This window comes from Echiichthys vipera (assembly GCF_963691815.1).
Source record: "Echiichthys vipera genome assembly, chromosome: 13".
NCBI lineage: Eukaryota > Metazoa > Chordata > Actinopteri > Perciformes > Trachinidae > Echiichthys > Echiichthys vipera.
In genome coordinates this window covers 25,428,591-25,443,625 of record NC_139838.1, presented here as the reverse complement: position 1 = coordinate 25,443,625, position 15,035 = coordinate 25,428,591, and the positions used below count along the sequence as shown (strand labels likewise).

The 15,035-nt window shown below is 46.5% G+C and overlaps 1 protein-coding gene across 13 annotated transcripts in view; it reads right to left on the bottom strand.

Annotated features, from left to right (window-relative positions):
• Nucleotides 1–15,035, bottom strand: part of macf1a (microtubule actin crosslinking factor 1a) — a 281,499-nt gene that overhangs the window by 5,635 nt on the left and 260,829 nt on the right. For 8 of the 13 annotated variants that reach the window (XM_083925588.1, XM_083925598.1, XM_083925590.1 and 5 more), the window contains 21 exons: nucleotides 14,635–14,808; nucleotides 14,246–14,401; nucleotides 13,900–14,097; nucleotides 12,949–13,077; nucleotides 11,830–12,168; nucleotides 11,526–11,732; nucleotides 10,771–10,890; nucleotides 10,517–10,686; nucleotides 10,256–10,415; nucleotides 9,972–10,166; nucleotides 9,611–9,883; nucleotides 9,248–9,436; nucleotides 9,027–9,138; nucleotides 8,750–8,913; nucleotides 8,426–8,588; nucleotides 8,179–8,333; nucleotides 7,607–7,681; nucleotides 5,619–5,636; nucleotides 4,734–4,851; nucleotides 3,436–3,498; nucleotides 2,916–2,948 (listed from right to left, as the gene is read on the bottom strand). In XM_083925588.1, the coding sequence (XP_083781714.1) occupies nucleotides 2,916–2,948; nucleotides 3,436–3,498; nucleotides 4,734–4,851; nucleotides 5,619–5,636; nucleotides 7,607–7,681; nucleotides 8,179–8,333; nucleotides 8,426–8,588; nucleotides 8,750–8,913; nucleotides 9,027–9,138; nucleotides 9,248–9,436; nucleotides 9,611–9,883; nucleotides 9,972–10,166; nucleotides 10,256–10,415; nucleotides 10,517–10,686; nucleotides 10,771–10,890; nucleotides 11,526–11,732; nucleotides 11,830–12,168; nucleotides 12,949–13,077; nucleotides 13,900–14,097; nucleotides 14,246–14,401; nucleotides 14,635–14,808 (3,211 nt within the window). The remainder of the gene's footprint in view (nucleotides 1–2,915; nucleotides 2,949–3,435; nucleotides 3,499–4,733; nucleotides 4,852–5,618; nucleotides 5,637–7,606; nucleotides 7,682–8,178; nucleotides 8,334–8,425; nucleotides 8,589–8,749; nucleotides 8,914–9,026; nucleotides 9,139–9,247; nucleotides 9,437–9,610; nucleotides 9,884–9,971; nucleotides 10,167–10,255; nucleotides 10,416–10,516; nucleotides 10,687–10,770; nucleotides 10,891–11,525; nucleotides 11,733–11,829; nucleotides 12,169–12,948; nucleotides 13,078–13,899; nucleotides 14,098–14,245; nucleotides 14,402–14,634; nucleotides 14,809–15,035) is intronic. The other 5 variants (XM_083925594.1, XM_083925592.1, XM_083925593.1 and 2 more) reach the window with 4 other exon arrangements.

The window sequence follows — 15,035 nt, the reverse complement described above, 5'->3', positions numbered from 1 at the left end:
AGAGGTGAGGGAGTGTGTTTGAGTGCAAAAGAAGGACTCAATCAATCAATTCGATACGCAACGAAAGTCAGCAAGTCGTCTTGGAGACACTGTCATCACCTCAGACCAATTCATCAGCTAACTCCACAGCTCTTTGTTCCCACTTCACACTTTCCCTGTTCGTCGCCAGAGAAAACATTTTCTGCACGATTGAGATTAATTTCTCGACGAGAGAGAGAGTCAAAAGAGTGCTGATTATAATTGGAATAGTTCAACATGTTGGAAAATGCACTCGTTTGTTTTCCTGTTGAATTAAAGCTCAATAACACTCGAGCAACGGTCCAGTCCGTAATCCATCATGAGTCCACGACTGGTTACAAATAGAGGGTCGAAAAAAACCTGCACATCTGTGTTTTGTTCCAGGAGTAATGGTCCGAACTGGGGGTGACGTCAGAGTTGACCGCGCTCCAGTTACAGAGTCAGAAAGACGTTAGATTTTAAAGGCTGGCCACTGTTGGCAATACCAGCTGATGACAACGCATTACACTGTATGTTGTGCTTACAAACACCGTCGCAACACGTCCACAAATGAAAGATAAACAGCACCGTGTGTACAGTTATTTAATCTCATCTCATCTCATCTCATCTCATCTCATCTCATCTTCATCCGCTTATCCGGGGTCGGGTCGCGGGGGCAGCAGCTTTAGCAGGTGACCCCAAACTTCCCTTTCCCGGGCCACATTAACCAGCTCTAACTGGGGGATCCTGAGGCGTTCCCAGGCCAGTGTGGAGATATAATCTCTCCACCTGGTCCTGGGTCTTCCCCGAGGCCTCCTCCCAGCTGGACGTGCCTGGAACACCTCCCTAGGGAGGCGCCCAGGGTTCATCCTTACTAGATGATCCTGAACCACCTCAAATGGCTCCTTTCAACGACTCCAGCCACCCTCCTGAGAAAACACATTTAGGCCGCTTGTACCTGCGACCTTGTTCTTTCGGTCATGACCCAACTTTCATGACCATAGGTGAGGGTAGGAACGAAGATTGACCGGTAGATCCAGAGCTTTGCCTTCCTCAGCTCTCTTTTCGTCACAACGGTGCGGTAGAGCGACTGCAGCTCCCCCCCGCTGCTCCGACCAAACTCACGCTCCATCGTCCCCTCACTCGTGAACAAGATCCCGAGGTACTTGAACTCCTTCACTTGGGGTCAGGACTCATTCGGTTATTTAATAAGACACAAAAAACACAACTTTCACCAGCCTGTCATGTTGATTAGAGCTCAGGGTCGTGAAGTTGCTGTGACTTTCAAGTTCAACTGAAACTCAGATTAAGGAAACTTCATTGAAATTCTCACTGGACATCGGTGACAACGTTACTAAGTCAAACTCACGCTTCGGAGCCTTTCTCAACAGCGTGTTGTGTAACGTTCTTCATATGTTTGGATATGGATGTCTCTGTTTTTAGCGGCCTTTAACAAAAAACCTTTCCCATAAGCCCTAGGAACCTTTGAGGGCTATATGTCAAACCATTCCTTTAAACCAAGGGTGTCAAAGTGATCCAGTAAAGGGCCGTGTGGCTGCAGGTTTTCACTCCAACCAATCAAAAACACACCTGGTCCACAAGTCAACTGTGTGAAGACAGTTCAGGTGATGGAGTAAGTCCAGTCAGGTGTGTTCTTGATTGGTTGGAATGAAAACCTGCAGCCACAGCGACTCTTTACTGGATCAGTTTCACACCCCTGCTTTAAACAATGGCAAAGTGTCTCCAGTTTTGCTTTCATTGCGTATTTGCTTCAAAACATCCGAGCGTGGTGGGGAGCAAAAAGCACAGCCTCTCTTCTCTCGTGATTTTCAGCAAGCTGTGCAGTTTGAATTCATGTTCACTTCTTGGTGAGGAGGAGCGCCTCGGCTCTGCTGCGTATAAATACATGTGGAGGTCATGCCTGGTTTATGCTCAGCGGGAGAGAGTCGGGGTTTCTCCCCTCATCAAAAGACACTCAGCAGCATTCTCGTACAGAAAGTAGTGCAGCAGCCTCAGCAGACAACAACAAGCCTGGAGAAGCCAGCCACACAGAGAGAGAGAGAGAGAGGGAGAGAGAGAGAGAGACGGAGAGAGAGAGAGAGGGAGAGAGAGAGAGAGAGAGAGAGAGAGAGAGAGAGAGAAGGATGGAGGAGAAACTTAATGAAAGGTGTGAAAAATAGTGTGAAAAGAGTCAGAGAGAGGGAGGAGAAGAAGGCTGCAGCTAGCCGTAGCAGCAGTGCAACTCCTAGCCTCATGGCTATCGTCCCTAGCAACCACCGAACAGCAAGGCCGGTCAATTAAACGGGTGCACCCTGCAATTACGTCCCCCCTCAACGCCAGCCAGCCAGGTGCACCCTGTAATTGTGTCTCCCACCAACCAGCCATCGCAGTTAAAGGAGCCGCGTTTGAAGCCAGCGTTATTAGAAACCCAGGCTGGCCACGCCCAGGTCTTTGACACTCACTGCCTCTTTACATTTAGGTCGCACAGATTTGGCGAAGCACGTGCGAGTAGAGAAAGACGATACACGTCGGCAGCGGTGTTCATTTTAACATGAAAACACGACTATTTCTTCTTCTTCTGTCGTGTCTTTATTACTTTATTTCATCTTGAATTAACAATCTAAAGAAGAGAAGTGCTTAAACGAATAGAATCAGATGAAGTAAAGACCAGGGGTTGGCCAAATCCTGCTTTGTCGTGAGTGAGGAAAGCATGACGCAAACATGTGGCACACAGACAAGACGCACGAGCCTGACCACACTTAGAGACGTTGCACACACACACACACACACACACACACATATATATATGGAAACACAGAGGACAGCTGTGATTAAAGATGGAGACTGACAGCTGGACGGAAAGATGGATGGATGGATGAAGAGTGAAAGAGGAGCAGAAAGAGAGGAAGTGTAGATACCTCGGCAGCAGAAATAGCCAGGAGTGACTGTCACTAAGGGACACAAGAGACAATGTGAAATAACAGCATGCTCATGGCAGAATGAAGAAAGTCACACACACACACACACACACACAAATATCACTTCCTGGAAACACACGCGCACACACACACAGGCACACACACACACACCAAAAGGGGGTCTGGATGAGTGTCAGTGACCCCTGAAATTGTCAAAAACAACCAAAAAAACAGGTCAAGATCTCAGAGCTCGCATGAGAGGGGCAACAGCCGGGAGGAGAGAGGGGGAGGGAGGGAGGTCAGGAGAGAGGAAGAGCAGAACAGTGGGGAGACATAACGTTAGTCCGGTGTTCACAGTCAGCAAGGCACAGCAACAAGGCCAAACCAACAAACCAGAGAAGAGAAGATGAAGAGAACGGGAGAGAGAGCAAGAAAAAATAACAAACAAAAGAGACGGGGCGGAGGAAAGACAGGCAGTTAGGAGAGAGTGAATGCGTAGGAGATAGAGGAGAAGTCCAACCTATACGAGATGAGATGGAGCTACTGGAATCGGAGCGGAGAATCTTAAGTCCTGGATGTTGCACTGGGGAAAGAGAAAAGGGAAGGAAGGAAGGAAGGGAGGGAGAGAGAGAGGGGGGAGGAAGAGGGAGAGAACTGAGGACCATGCACCATGCAATACTACTGTTTTTATTTGAAAGAGAATGAAACTGATTAGACAGGACAGAGGCCGAGGAGAGAGAGAGAGAGAGAGAGAGAGAGAGAGAGAGAGAGAGAGAGAGAGAGAGAGAGTCTGCATATACAGAAATAAAACCAGATCATATGGTAGAGTCGTTGAGAGGTTTTAGGAAGAAGAGATGGAGAGAGAGACACGAGGAAAAGACACCGCATGTAGACGGCACTTGAAGGAAACACTGGAGAGAGAGAAGTGAGACGGGGGTCAGCGTCACTTCCTTCAGCTCACTCCGACGATCCGTGCGTCGCCACTTGTGCTCGGCGGTGCGAAAGTGTCGAGGGTAAAGTGAGAGGGTGTTTGTGTTGGAGGCCGACCGATGACGTCTGACTGATACAGACATTTCAATTCCATTTTCTCCCGACATGCAATCATTAAAAATGTTTATCTGACCTGAAAGTTTGACAGATTTGTTGCTCTTTATTGGACTTAATGCCTCAAATTGTAATAATAGTAATTTCTTACTGTTTCAGTTAATTAATAAAGTGCTTCTTCTTCTTCTCTTGCAATAGACAAAGTAAAATGATAGATGTAGGATAAGAAGAGAACTAAACGAAGGACAGATTAACAGATAAAGATGATTTAGTAACTGGTGACAGGATCGGCCCCAGCACATGCTACTCTTTATTGTTATGTTTAAGTTATTATAGCTGTGTATTTCTTTTTATATTTTAAGTTTAAGTTCACAATTTTTGGTTTATTTTCCAAAATCCAAAATGTTTTGTTTGTGATTTCTTTGAATTTGGTTTGAAACACAAAACAACATTGAGATGTGATAAAGTGATTAAAGGTGCTAAAAACAGAATCTGCATCCTCACAAAATATAAGAATGTTAACACGTAAAAAAAGAAATAAAAATGAAGCTACTCGCAAAAACAAAACTTCATAAATGAACCAAATTCAAGAGATTATTTTCAAATATCAGTCAGGATTCAGTAAATGAGAAAGTGAGACAGAGGAGGAGAAAGAAGGTTTGAATGTGTGTGTATCTGTGCTTGTGTGTGTGTGTTTGTGTGTGTGTGTGTGTGTGTGTGTGTGTGTCTGTGTGTGTGCGTGTGTGCGTGTGTCAGAAAGTAAACGCCACTCACCTCTGCATGGATCGTTTTTGACCAGGAACTCGTCCAGAGCCATCCAACCGCCCCCGACTCTCACCATCACCGTGCTGCGCAGGATCCTCACCAGACGCAGCTGCTGAGAGTCACCGAACTGAGCGCACGAAGACAGATAAAAGGAGGGAGGAGCGGAGAGAAAAAAGAGATACGTAGAGGAGAGTAGAAACGGGCGAGAAAGGGAAGGAAGGAGAGGGAGAAAAGACAATCACAAAAAGAGTCAGTGAGTAAAAGGATGGAAACATTGACTGATGAGTTTAAATTGATTGACACCAATGAGCCCAAGGACCAAATCTGAACTGTTCTACTCCATGCAACGGCAGAACGGACATGCACTGACTGAACTAAAGAGTCTTAAATGTTTGCGATTCACCCAGCCACCAAATAACAGCTTCATCATGTACAGTAGAAAAAAGAAATCACGGGTGTGTTTCTATTCAAACCGTCGTGCAAAGCACAACTCCAAAGCGACACCAGCGCAGAAGGAATTTTCTGGATCTCTCTCTCCAAGCAGCTTGATTTGCGTCCCAGCATCAGTCCACAGCACACTATACATCACCTAACCACTAATTACCACTTCAGCCATGTCACCGTCGCCTGCGTTCACATCGGGCAATTTGTAACTCAACACCAAACAAATCACAGCAGGAGCACAACTGGACGGTGAAACCTGCTTTACACGTTGCAAAGCCACAATGGAGTGCTTCCCTTTTTTTTTAATTTTCCTCTCTTTTAAAATCATCCTTTAATATTTTTTCGTATAAGTTTGTGGAAGCAGGAAGGACAGCGCTCCATCGGTGGGGAACGCAGGAAGCAGATTTCACACATCCGATCACAGCGGCAGCAGCGGCAGCGTCACTTTACCTGGTTTCCGAGGAAGAACTACAATAAATCCAGTGGACACGGAGCGCAGGAACACAAGGAGAAAGAAACAGAGCAGGAGTGAAACAACACGTACTGATAACGGAGGCTTGTCATGTATGAATGGATACCAACAATATGTGCACAAGATCTTTCTGCATGTCTGTCATTTGGACTCGTGAATTAGTCGTGTAAGCGGAAAAGATGCAGCCGACATGAAGGCCTGTGGATGTTACGACGGTAAGATGGAGGTAAAGGCGAAGAAAAGTGAAGCTCAGGGAACAAACACGAGACAGACACGCTGGTGTGGTGTTAGTATCCTCTGTGTCCTGCAGTCAGACACTGGGTAGCGTTAGCCTGTGGATAATGACGGACACACACACACACACACACTGCAGCGGAGGTTGTGATGGGGCGATCCAGTGAGTGAGTGATGCTGAAAACTGTGAACCACTTCTGTAAAATGCTGCACAGACACACATGCAGACTGCTGCAGGAGCCATTAATAATCACTTTTTAATAACTTTCATAATGCTAAGAAATAAAACAAGGCCTGAACTCTGTTGGGACGGCAATGGATGAGGCCTAAACGACCACATGTTGGTGGTCTTATGCTGTTATTTCTCCTTCAAAAAAGTCACAAACAGCTGAGCAGGAGCATCAAATAGCCTCGGAGTCTGGATCATCTGGTGTTAGAGGATTCCTTCATGGTAAATTTGAATTAGTGAGCCACTGCTGTGCGGCTTGTATTGTATTGTCCTAATTTATTGTGTATAACTTTACATTTATTGTTTTCTTAAAGTGAATTTTTCTGCATCTTTGCACAAACACCAGGTCAAAGTCCTCGCACGTACACCGATGTTTGTCTGTTGCGTTTCATCAATTTTACAAAATATGCTAAATGTCGTTAAAAGGTTTAAAAGCCTTTTGAAGCAGTTTGTTTCTGGAAAAAGAATATTTTTCCATGTGCAAAACGTCTGTTTTAAAGGTTGACTGTATTTGACCTCAATCCAAAGTGTGACTTTGAAACAGTACAGTGATTTTTTTATGAAGGAGATTTCTTTGTTTCTTTCACAAACCGGGGAATAAATACCAACACAGACATTATAAACAGCAGGTAGCAGCCAGGTCAGAATGGATTCTTTCAAACTTCACCTGCGTCTGAATTTGGTCACAAATCACAAGTTTCACTATGTGTTTTTATGCAGACCTTATCGCCTGTAATGTCATGTTTGTTTGCTCTTTATAACCATGTAAAACTCGTCTTTCCGCTCTGGTTGGACAGCGAACGAGCCGGAGCTGTGCCTCTTTCGTCCCCAGCAGCAGCGTGCGTCTGTGCGCTCACATTTACAGGGTTTTATTAATGTTGTGGTGATGATGAAGAAGGCTCAGCTGACAATCCTGGAGGGCTGTGAGATGTTAGACTAAGAGCTTATATCAAAGTTATCGTGACGTGTCAATGAAATGTTATGAAACAGACAATTATTATTATTATTAATAATACACCATGAGATCATGATGTGAGAGGGACACGTGAGAGAAATGCTGTGAAGTTACGTTAATTGGTGCCTGCGGAACAAGTGAAGACACGGCGCGTTAATGAAGAACTGTCCATTAATCAGATCTGGGTCAAAGTCACTCCCAGCAACTTCACTTTTTTTTTTTTTAGTGTAAACGTGTATCCTCCTTCTTACAAGTAGATAAAGAGTAAAAGCTAAATAGTGACTTGTTTAACTGATATCGTATTGATTGAGTTTTCCAAATTTAGTGTTTAGAACAGCACATGCGTGTCATGTCACAGTGAATTAAACACGCGTTGATCTAATACAGCCAACAATTATTGACAAATTCCCTTTGACCCAGCTCTGTTAACAATCACAAATCCATGAGTTGTGATGAACATCTTTTTACAGTATCTTACCTATAAATGGACAGTATGTAACGTATTCTGTGAACGTGTTAAACTGAAACAGAGACTGAGCTGAACTTACCCGGTATTTGTTCTCTCCTATCTGCTCCACTTGGAACCTCTTGGCACATTTACACTGGGCCACCTGCCGAGTCACCTGCACGACAACAAACATGGTGTCAGTGTGACTACTGACCGTGCATCAGGCCGTTACTGGGCCTCTCCAACGGCGCCGTGGTTCTACGGGGGCTGGTAGCTCATATGAATACTTGTCCTCCACACAAACTTTTTACAAGAAAGGCAAATAATCCACATAACCAGGGGCGTTAAGTAGATTATGAGTGCATTAATCTGGTCTGCAGCCTCATGCATCAGTGTTTTATTCTGCCGTGAGTACATGAACGAGGCAAGTGTGAGTGGTTAGTTCAGGTGTCTGTAGTAACAGTAGGAGAGTCGAGTGTCTGTTTTCCAAACTGATAAAGTAAAAATATGTTTTCAAGGACTTAAAATATTAAAGTTCATCTTCCTAAAAGTAACTGTGTGACTGTTTGAGGGAGAGCAGTGAGGCCTCTTTACTTTAAACTGAAATTATAAATTAAAATCTTCATATTTCTGTAATTTACTTCCACGCGTGTCTTTTCAGACTTCTCTTACTTCGTCTTCGATCTTATCGGCGTCAGTGGTGGGTCTGTAGGCGTCCTTGTTGGGGTGCAGGGCAGCAACGAACTCGTAGTAGTCGATGTATCCGTCTCCATCCCTGTCGAAGATGTCTGCCACTGCCGTCATCTCCAACTTACTGGTGGGAAACTCTGCAGAAGGGGAATTCAGATATCACTTAATGTCTTTAGAAGTGTCAAATTAAAAGATCCCCCCGCCGAACACATCGTCACTGATAACGTACTCGATGCCAGGATGCCGTCGATAAACTCCTGCCGCGTGATCTTTCCATCCTGGTCCTTGTCGATGCGTCTGAAGAAGTCCATGACGCGAGACTTCTTGTGGTTCATCCAGCGCATGTACTTTTTCCTCCACACGTCAAAGTCAAAGTTGGCAAACTCTTTGAGCTGGAGGTGGATGATGCAGACAGTGTGAACAGAGAGAAAGTGAGTCTGAACGTTTAATGTGAAATCATCCGCACAAAGTCGGAGCTTTCATTGAACAAGAAGTCGTCAGTATTGGGATTTCACACTCTACATATCTAAATGTAGGCAAAGACGAATTCTACCTCCTCCAGTCGGTCCAGACCGTCGTTAAGCTTGCGCTGGCGGTCGAGAGCCAGCAGCCAAACTTGCTGCCACCTGGCACAGAGCTGGTTGAGTCGAGGGTTTCCTCCAGAGAGCTGCATGGCTGCCTGCTGCTGCTGCTGCTGCTGCTGTTGTTGCTGTTTGCCTGCAGAGGCAGCAGAGAGTTAATAATAACCCTTCTTTCACGCGTGCACGCACGCTTTCTTCAAAGACCGATGATAATATTTGTGCATCAAAAGGTAAACACGGGCAACTTACGAGCTCCCCTCCTCTCGGCCAGGCTGCTGGGAGGCTCAGCTGGTTTTCTTTTGTAGGTCTTTGTCACTTTGTCGACGTCCGGCTGCTTCCTCGTCATCTCCTCCATAAACATCTAAGATCAACAAACAACAGATGTGAGTAAGAAACGCTGCACGACGCAGCCGTTAATGGACAAACACAGGCCGGTTTCAGGGACGACCTGATGAGTCACTGAAGCCCACCTGATGTTCTGTGATGAGTGTTTTGAGTTGTGGGATGTCCTGAGGAAGCGGCTCCGTGTCTCTCTGGACGAGTGTGGTCTCAGCCCACTGTAGCCATGACAACAGCTCCTCCAGCAGGTTGGCGTTATTGAGCACCTCGGTCAGAGCTGTCTCCAGACGTTGCTCGTGCTGTTTGGCCCACGTCAGCACCTGTAGAGCAAAAGGGGCTGGTTAATATCCAATACATTCTGTTTCATCATGTTATTCATCATATATCCCTGTAATTAATGCTTAACTATATATGGAGGATGAAAATGGATGTCTCGTCTAGAAAAAACCCCAGAGTAATAAAAGGAAACCTCCGCTCCACTCTCCCTCTCTCACCTCCTCAAAGCGTGCCCTGATGATGGTGATCCAGTGTTTGATGGTGGTGATGGAGTCAGGGTGACAAACGGTCAGGATGCCCTCTCCCATTGTAGCAGCTTTGTTGACATCCGTCCTCTTCTCCTCCACGGTGCCCATGAAGTCACGATGTGTGTGCAGCAGCGGCTGCAGAGTCTCTGCCTCTTCGGGAAGGACGCCGCGGAAACGAAGAGTCTGCTCCGCCTCAGAGAGCCACTCCAGGAGCACCTGTATTGCCGTACGAAACTCCTCCGCCTGATCGGGAAAAGGTAGAGAAAAAGTCTTTAAAAGTGTTCTGAGCTTTATTTGATGAGTCAAACTTTAGATCAGTTTCTTCCCTGACCTGTTTCAGGGCCTGCTGCAGGCGGGTTTGCTTTGTGACGGACAGGGCGCACACCGTATCCCAGCGGTTGCTGAGCTCCTGAAGCTGAACTTTGACCCACGCCGTGTCATCGCGGCCGGTATCCATCAGGTCCCGAGCGGAGCGCTTCAGAGCCTGAACACTGCTGGTTCTCTTACCCAGCTCTTTTTGGAAAGCCTGCAGGTTCAGACATTGGTCAGCGTCAAACTCAGAACTTTCCGTGATAGCATACAGTATATTAAACAAGTGCAGTTCTGTTCACACACCTTATGTGAATCCATAAGGTTAGACACCAGATCCAGATCTCCATGGACGGGCTGGTCTTCAGCCAGCTGGGGCTCTACCCGGTACAACCAGTCCACCAGGGCCTGGAGAGCCTCTGCAAACTGTCCGGAGAACAGCAGAGCCTCCTCCAGCTTGTGCTGCCTGGACAGAGGAGAGAAGACAAACAGCTGTTAATTATCATACTCCATAATGAAGATTCACATCTGTAAAGATAAGCTGGGTTGCCCTTCCTTCCTCGTTACCTCTCTACGCTCTTGCCACAAACGGTGTCCCACTTGTCGCGGACCTCCCCCACCAGGTGGTCCAGTCTCTGGGTGTCTGCGGGCAGCTGAGCCTTGTCCCTCATGGCCCTCCCAGACCTCACCGTGGTGTCGTAAACCGGCTGCTTCGACCCCAACGCTTTCTGAAACTCCTGCACGGACGCAAAAGACAGAGATTTGTAGATCACAACAACAAACATGAAGATGTACGCGTGCAGGATAGTTGCGTTCGGTACCTTGTGTTTGGCCAGTTGGACTTTGATCTTGTCCGGCTCGTTGGAGATCTCCAGTTCTGAGTCCAGTCTTTTCTCCGCTTCTTCTAGCCAGTCCGTCAGCTTCCTCCACGCCTCGTGGAACTGAAGGAAGGAAGGAAGACAGATACAGAGGTTGAGTTGAGTTTGATATTCTAATAAATGTATTCTTTCTAGGTGACAGAAGTCTATATCAATCTAACAATATCTGACAATAATGAGCATTTAAGGTGCAAAACGTTTTAGAGAATTACTGACAATGAGTTTTTAAGACCTTTTCAAGATGAGTTTTAACCATTTTTAACCAGTTTTTTGGATAAATCATATTTTTACCATTAAAGCATTGCAGGTCGGTATAAAGGTAAGTGTATATGTGGTCCTGTGCAGAGGTAGGTTTTACCTTATTATCATTAGAGTGATTTATGTTAATCTACATTTTATAGATCAGAAATTTGGACTTTCACACAGAAGAGCTTGACTTATTTTGACAAAAGAAGATTAAAAGATGGATAAATTAAATTGGATAAAATGTTTGTGGCAATAAAGAACTCACAAATTCAAATTTTAAACTATTAAAAAGACTTTTAAGAAGACTTTTAAGAACCTGCAGACACCCTGAGTATAACAAGTCTACTGTCACCAATAGCAGAGACATCTATCCAAAGACATTTACACAGTGTGTTCACAGTCCGCCCTGGGTCTTCATCAGTATTCAGTGTATAGTATTAATCGTTCAGTACCTGTTTGGCGCGTTTTCGAGCTTCATCAAGGTGTCGGCCGCGGTCCAGTGACCTCTGGACCAGCTTGTCCCAGCGGGCCTGGACGCTGAGCAGCAGGTTTTTGATGAGGACAACGTCCTGCTTCAGGCTCGCGAAGCGGAGCTGAGAGCCGGCCTTCTCCAAAGCCAGGACCTGCTCTCTGTGTGTGTTCACCTCGTTCACAAACACCTGGGCACAGGGACACAGGCAGAACGCGTTAGGGGAAAATGTAGCGATGGCTTGGGCATCTTAATCATGTTTCTAGTGACTGGAGTTTGTTCAGTACCTTGTGTTCATCAATCTGGAAGAGGACAGTGTCCAGTATGAGGCTGGGGGACTGGGCCATGTTCAGGGTCTGTTCAGCCTGAGTCAGCCAGTTGATGGTGTCCTGAAGGGAGGTCTGGAAACCTGTCGCCAAGGAGACAGCCTCATCCAGCTTTGCCCTGCGGTCGTCCATCTTGGTGTTGAAGCTGGCCCACTTGTTCTGCAGCATGGCCAGGTTCTGCTGGGTCTGGGTGGTGCCGGGTCCCGCCTCCTCTCCTCCGCGGGCCAGCAGCATGGATTCTCCTTGATCCAGCAGGCGGTGGTACTGGTCTGCTCGCTGAGACAACTGGGCCTGAAGCTCCTGCACACGAGGAAGAGGCAAATGTGAAGCGACATGCCCGCTAAAAGGTGAGCGTCGTTGTGTCTCACTGGTCGATTGAGAACAATGGAAGCTATTAAAGATTCATAGTGGCCACGTAGCGAATGCCTCTCTGTGTGAATGGAACAGTGTGTGTGAGTGAATACTGTGAACATCTGCTCAGACTTAGCTAGTAAAAAATGTATGTGCTTATAAATTCCCTTTATGACATTGCAGAAATAGCTGCTGTATACTTAAGTGTTTTTAAAAAAGGCTGTCCTAACACTGAATAAGCTCTGTACAGTTGTTACATTCACACAACAGTTGTTTTTGATGCAAGTGTTTATTACAGCAGTAAACAAAGTTCTCAGCAAAGGAGAATTTACACTAAAATGCTGTGAGAACGCGTCCTTAAACTGGGAAAGGAGTCAGCGTTTTTGTACTTCTCAAAGTCAATGTGTGTGGGTCAGATGCCTGATATAAGGTCTGTGGATAATACAGGCTTAAGAAATTTTCAAGTTTTGTTCTACGCCATAAAATAAATAAGTCAACACCCTGACATCATCCCTGCAGCACGCCATTACGTCCCTGCTTACACCTAACCTTCTTTAAATCTTGTGGGATTTCCAAACAGTTCATCTTGAGGGGTCGATGCAAATTGAAGCAGGAGGTCAGACGTAAATGGCGCAGAGGTTTACATCAATAACTTCTACCATTAAGCCCTCTTCAGGTGTATCTATGTGTATTGTGGGTGATACTCTGAGCATAAAGGTGTAATGTTACCAGGTGCTGCTGCAGCTGCTCCCTGGCTGTTTCAGGGAGACCGCCTGTCGGTTTGGCGGCGGACAGCTGGCTTTCCGTCCTCCTCAGCCACTGGAGGAACTCCTCCAACTCGCCATGGAAACCTTCAGCCTGCACAGAAACAGGTGACGGACGGGGAGAAGAAAGTAGGAATTGATTACCAGCCTCGACAGTGACGCTTGTATTATTTTCAACGTGCAAATCTGTGTGTGTGTCATCATGGTAAAATGTGGTCCTGGAGACACCGACGGTAACGGTTTTTAGTATTTTTCCAGGTGTCTGTCAACTATGCGAGTTACAATCACTGGTGGGATCCCATCCCAAGATGGTCTTTAGTTGTATCTGCACATTAAGATATCATGAAAATATAACCTGCTATAAATCCCTATGCAATGTAGTGGTTAGCATTGTTGCCTCAAAGCGAGAAGGTTACAGGTTCGCATCCCGGCTGGGGCCCTTCTGTGTGGAGTTTGCATGTTCTCCCCGTGTCTGCGTGGGTTTTCTCCGGGTTCTCCGGTTTCCTCCCACAGTCCAAAGACGTGCACGTGTTAGGTTCATGGATGACTCTAAATTGCCCGTAGGTGTCTGTCTCTGTTTGTCTCTATGTGTCCTGTGATAGACTGGCGTCCTGTCCAGGGTGTACCCCGCCTCACGCCCGATGTCAGCTGGGATCGGCTACAGCCCCCCGGGATAAGCGGTTGAAGATGAATGAATGAATGAATTATTACTGCTTTTTATCATAATAATAGTGTATTGATGTAGCAACGCTACCACTGCTGCAGTCATGCATAGCACATATAAACTCTATAGTGCAAACTATAAAAAGCGTTCCAGTGTGTTTCCCTTCTTCCTTATGACAAAGACAAGGTTGTGGTTCAATGGGACTAAGATCTACCTCAACTCTCTTTCTCTAACTCTGCTTCTTCACAGTACCTGCTGCAGCGCGGCCTCCAGTAGCTTCTGCCGCTCCTGGGTCTTGAGCAGCAGGCTCTGCCAGCCCTGGTTGAGGTGATCCAGCTGGTCCCTCAGGTGGCTGGCCTCGTCGCCGGGCGACGACTCCAGCAGCTCAGCGCCGGCACCATTCACGTTCTCCACAGTGGCGTGATGCGATAGAACATCATTACGTAAAACCTGGGACAGAGAGGAGGGAGAAAGACACATAGTACATGAAAGAGCTCAACAGAAGAAGGTTAAAACAGCATAAGAGGCCAACATTTATCATGTGTGGCTCTCCATAGAGAAGAAGACTTTTTTTTTTCTAGATGTAACAGAGACATACGTGGTGTTTAGCCAGCTCGATCTCGATGGCCTTGGGGTCAGAGCTGACCGGTCGCTGTGTGTCCAGAGTGGTGTGTGTGTGGTTCAGCCAGGCCTGCAGCTCAGACAGGGCATGCTGGAACTGACCCAGGGCCAGCAGGGCAGCCTCAAGCTTGTGCTGTGGTGGAAGAAAGACAGTTTGAGCTTAAATATAGGAACTCAAATATTTGGGCTGTACATGCGATCCTCCAGAATGAACTAAGACCGACATCGTCAGCTCCCATGGGAAACAGTGGGGCGAGAGCTGGAGGTCAGCTACAGAGTAATGTCTCCCTGAAACACCTTCTGGTTGTTACTCTGATGGAGATTCTAACTCTTCGGCCACACTGCTTCCACGTGTGGTTTCATTACCTGTCTGTGGGTGATTTTATCGCCCAGGTTTTCCCAGAGGTGTCGCAGCTCGGTCAGCGGCTCCTGGATCATGTCCCTGTCTGTCTGGTCTGAGACCTTCTTCAACAGCAGCTCCCCCTGGTGGCACAGCTTCTCCATGTCAATCTGCTGCTGGTAAACCTCCACCTTGTACTGCTGCTCAGGGTTAGAGGAGGGATGAGAGGAGGAGAGAGAGGTTAGGGAAGGAACGAAGAGGAGAGTATGTTGGTTCTTGATACGGACGCTTCTGGAGGTTATTTCATAAATGCATTAAAACAATTCTCGGAATTTGCACATTTGACACCAAATTTAGACGGATTAGTAACATTTTACAGCACATTGTAGCAATACCTTGAGCTATTTAACTACTTAAATTACAAACA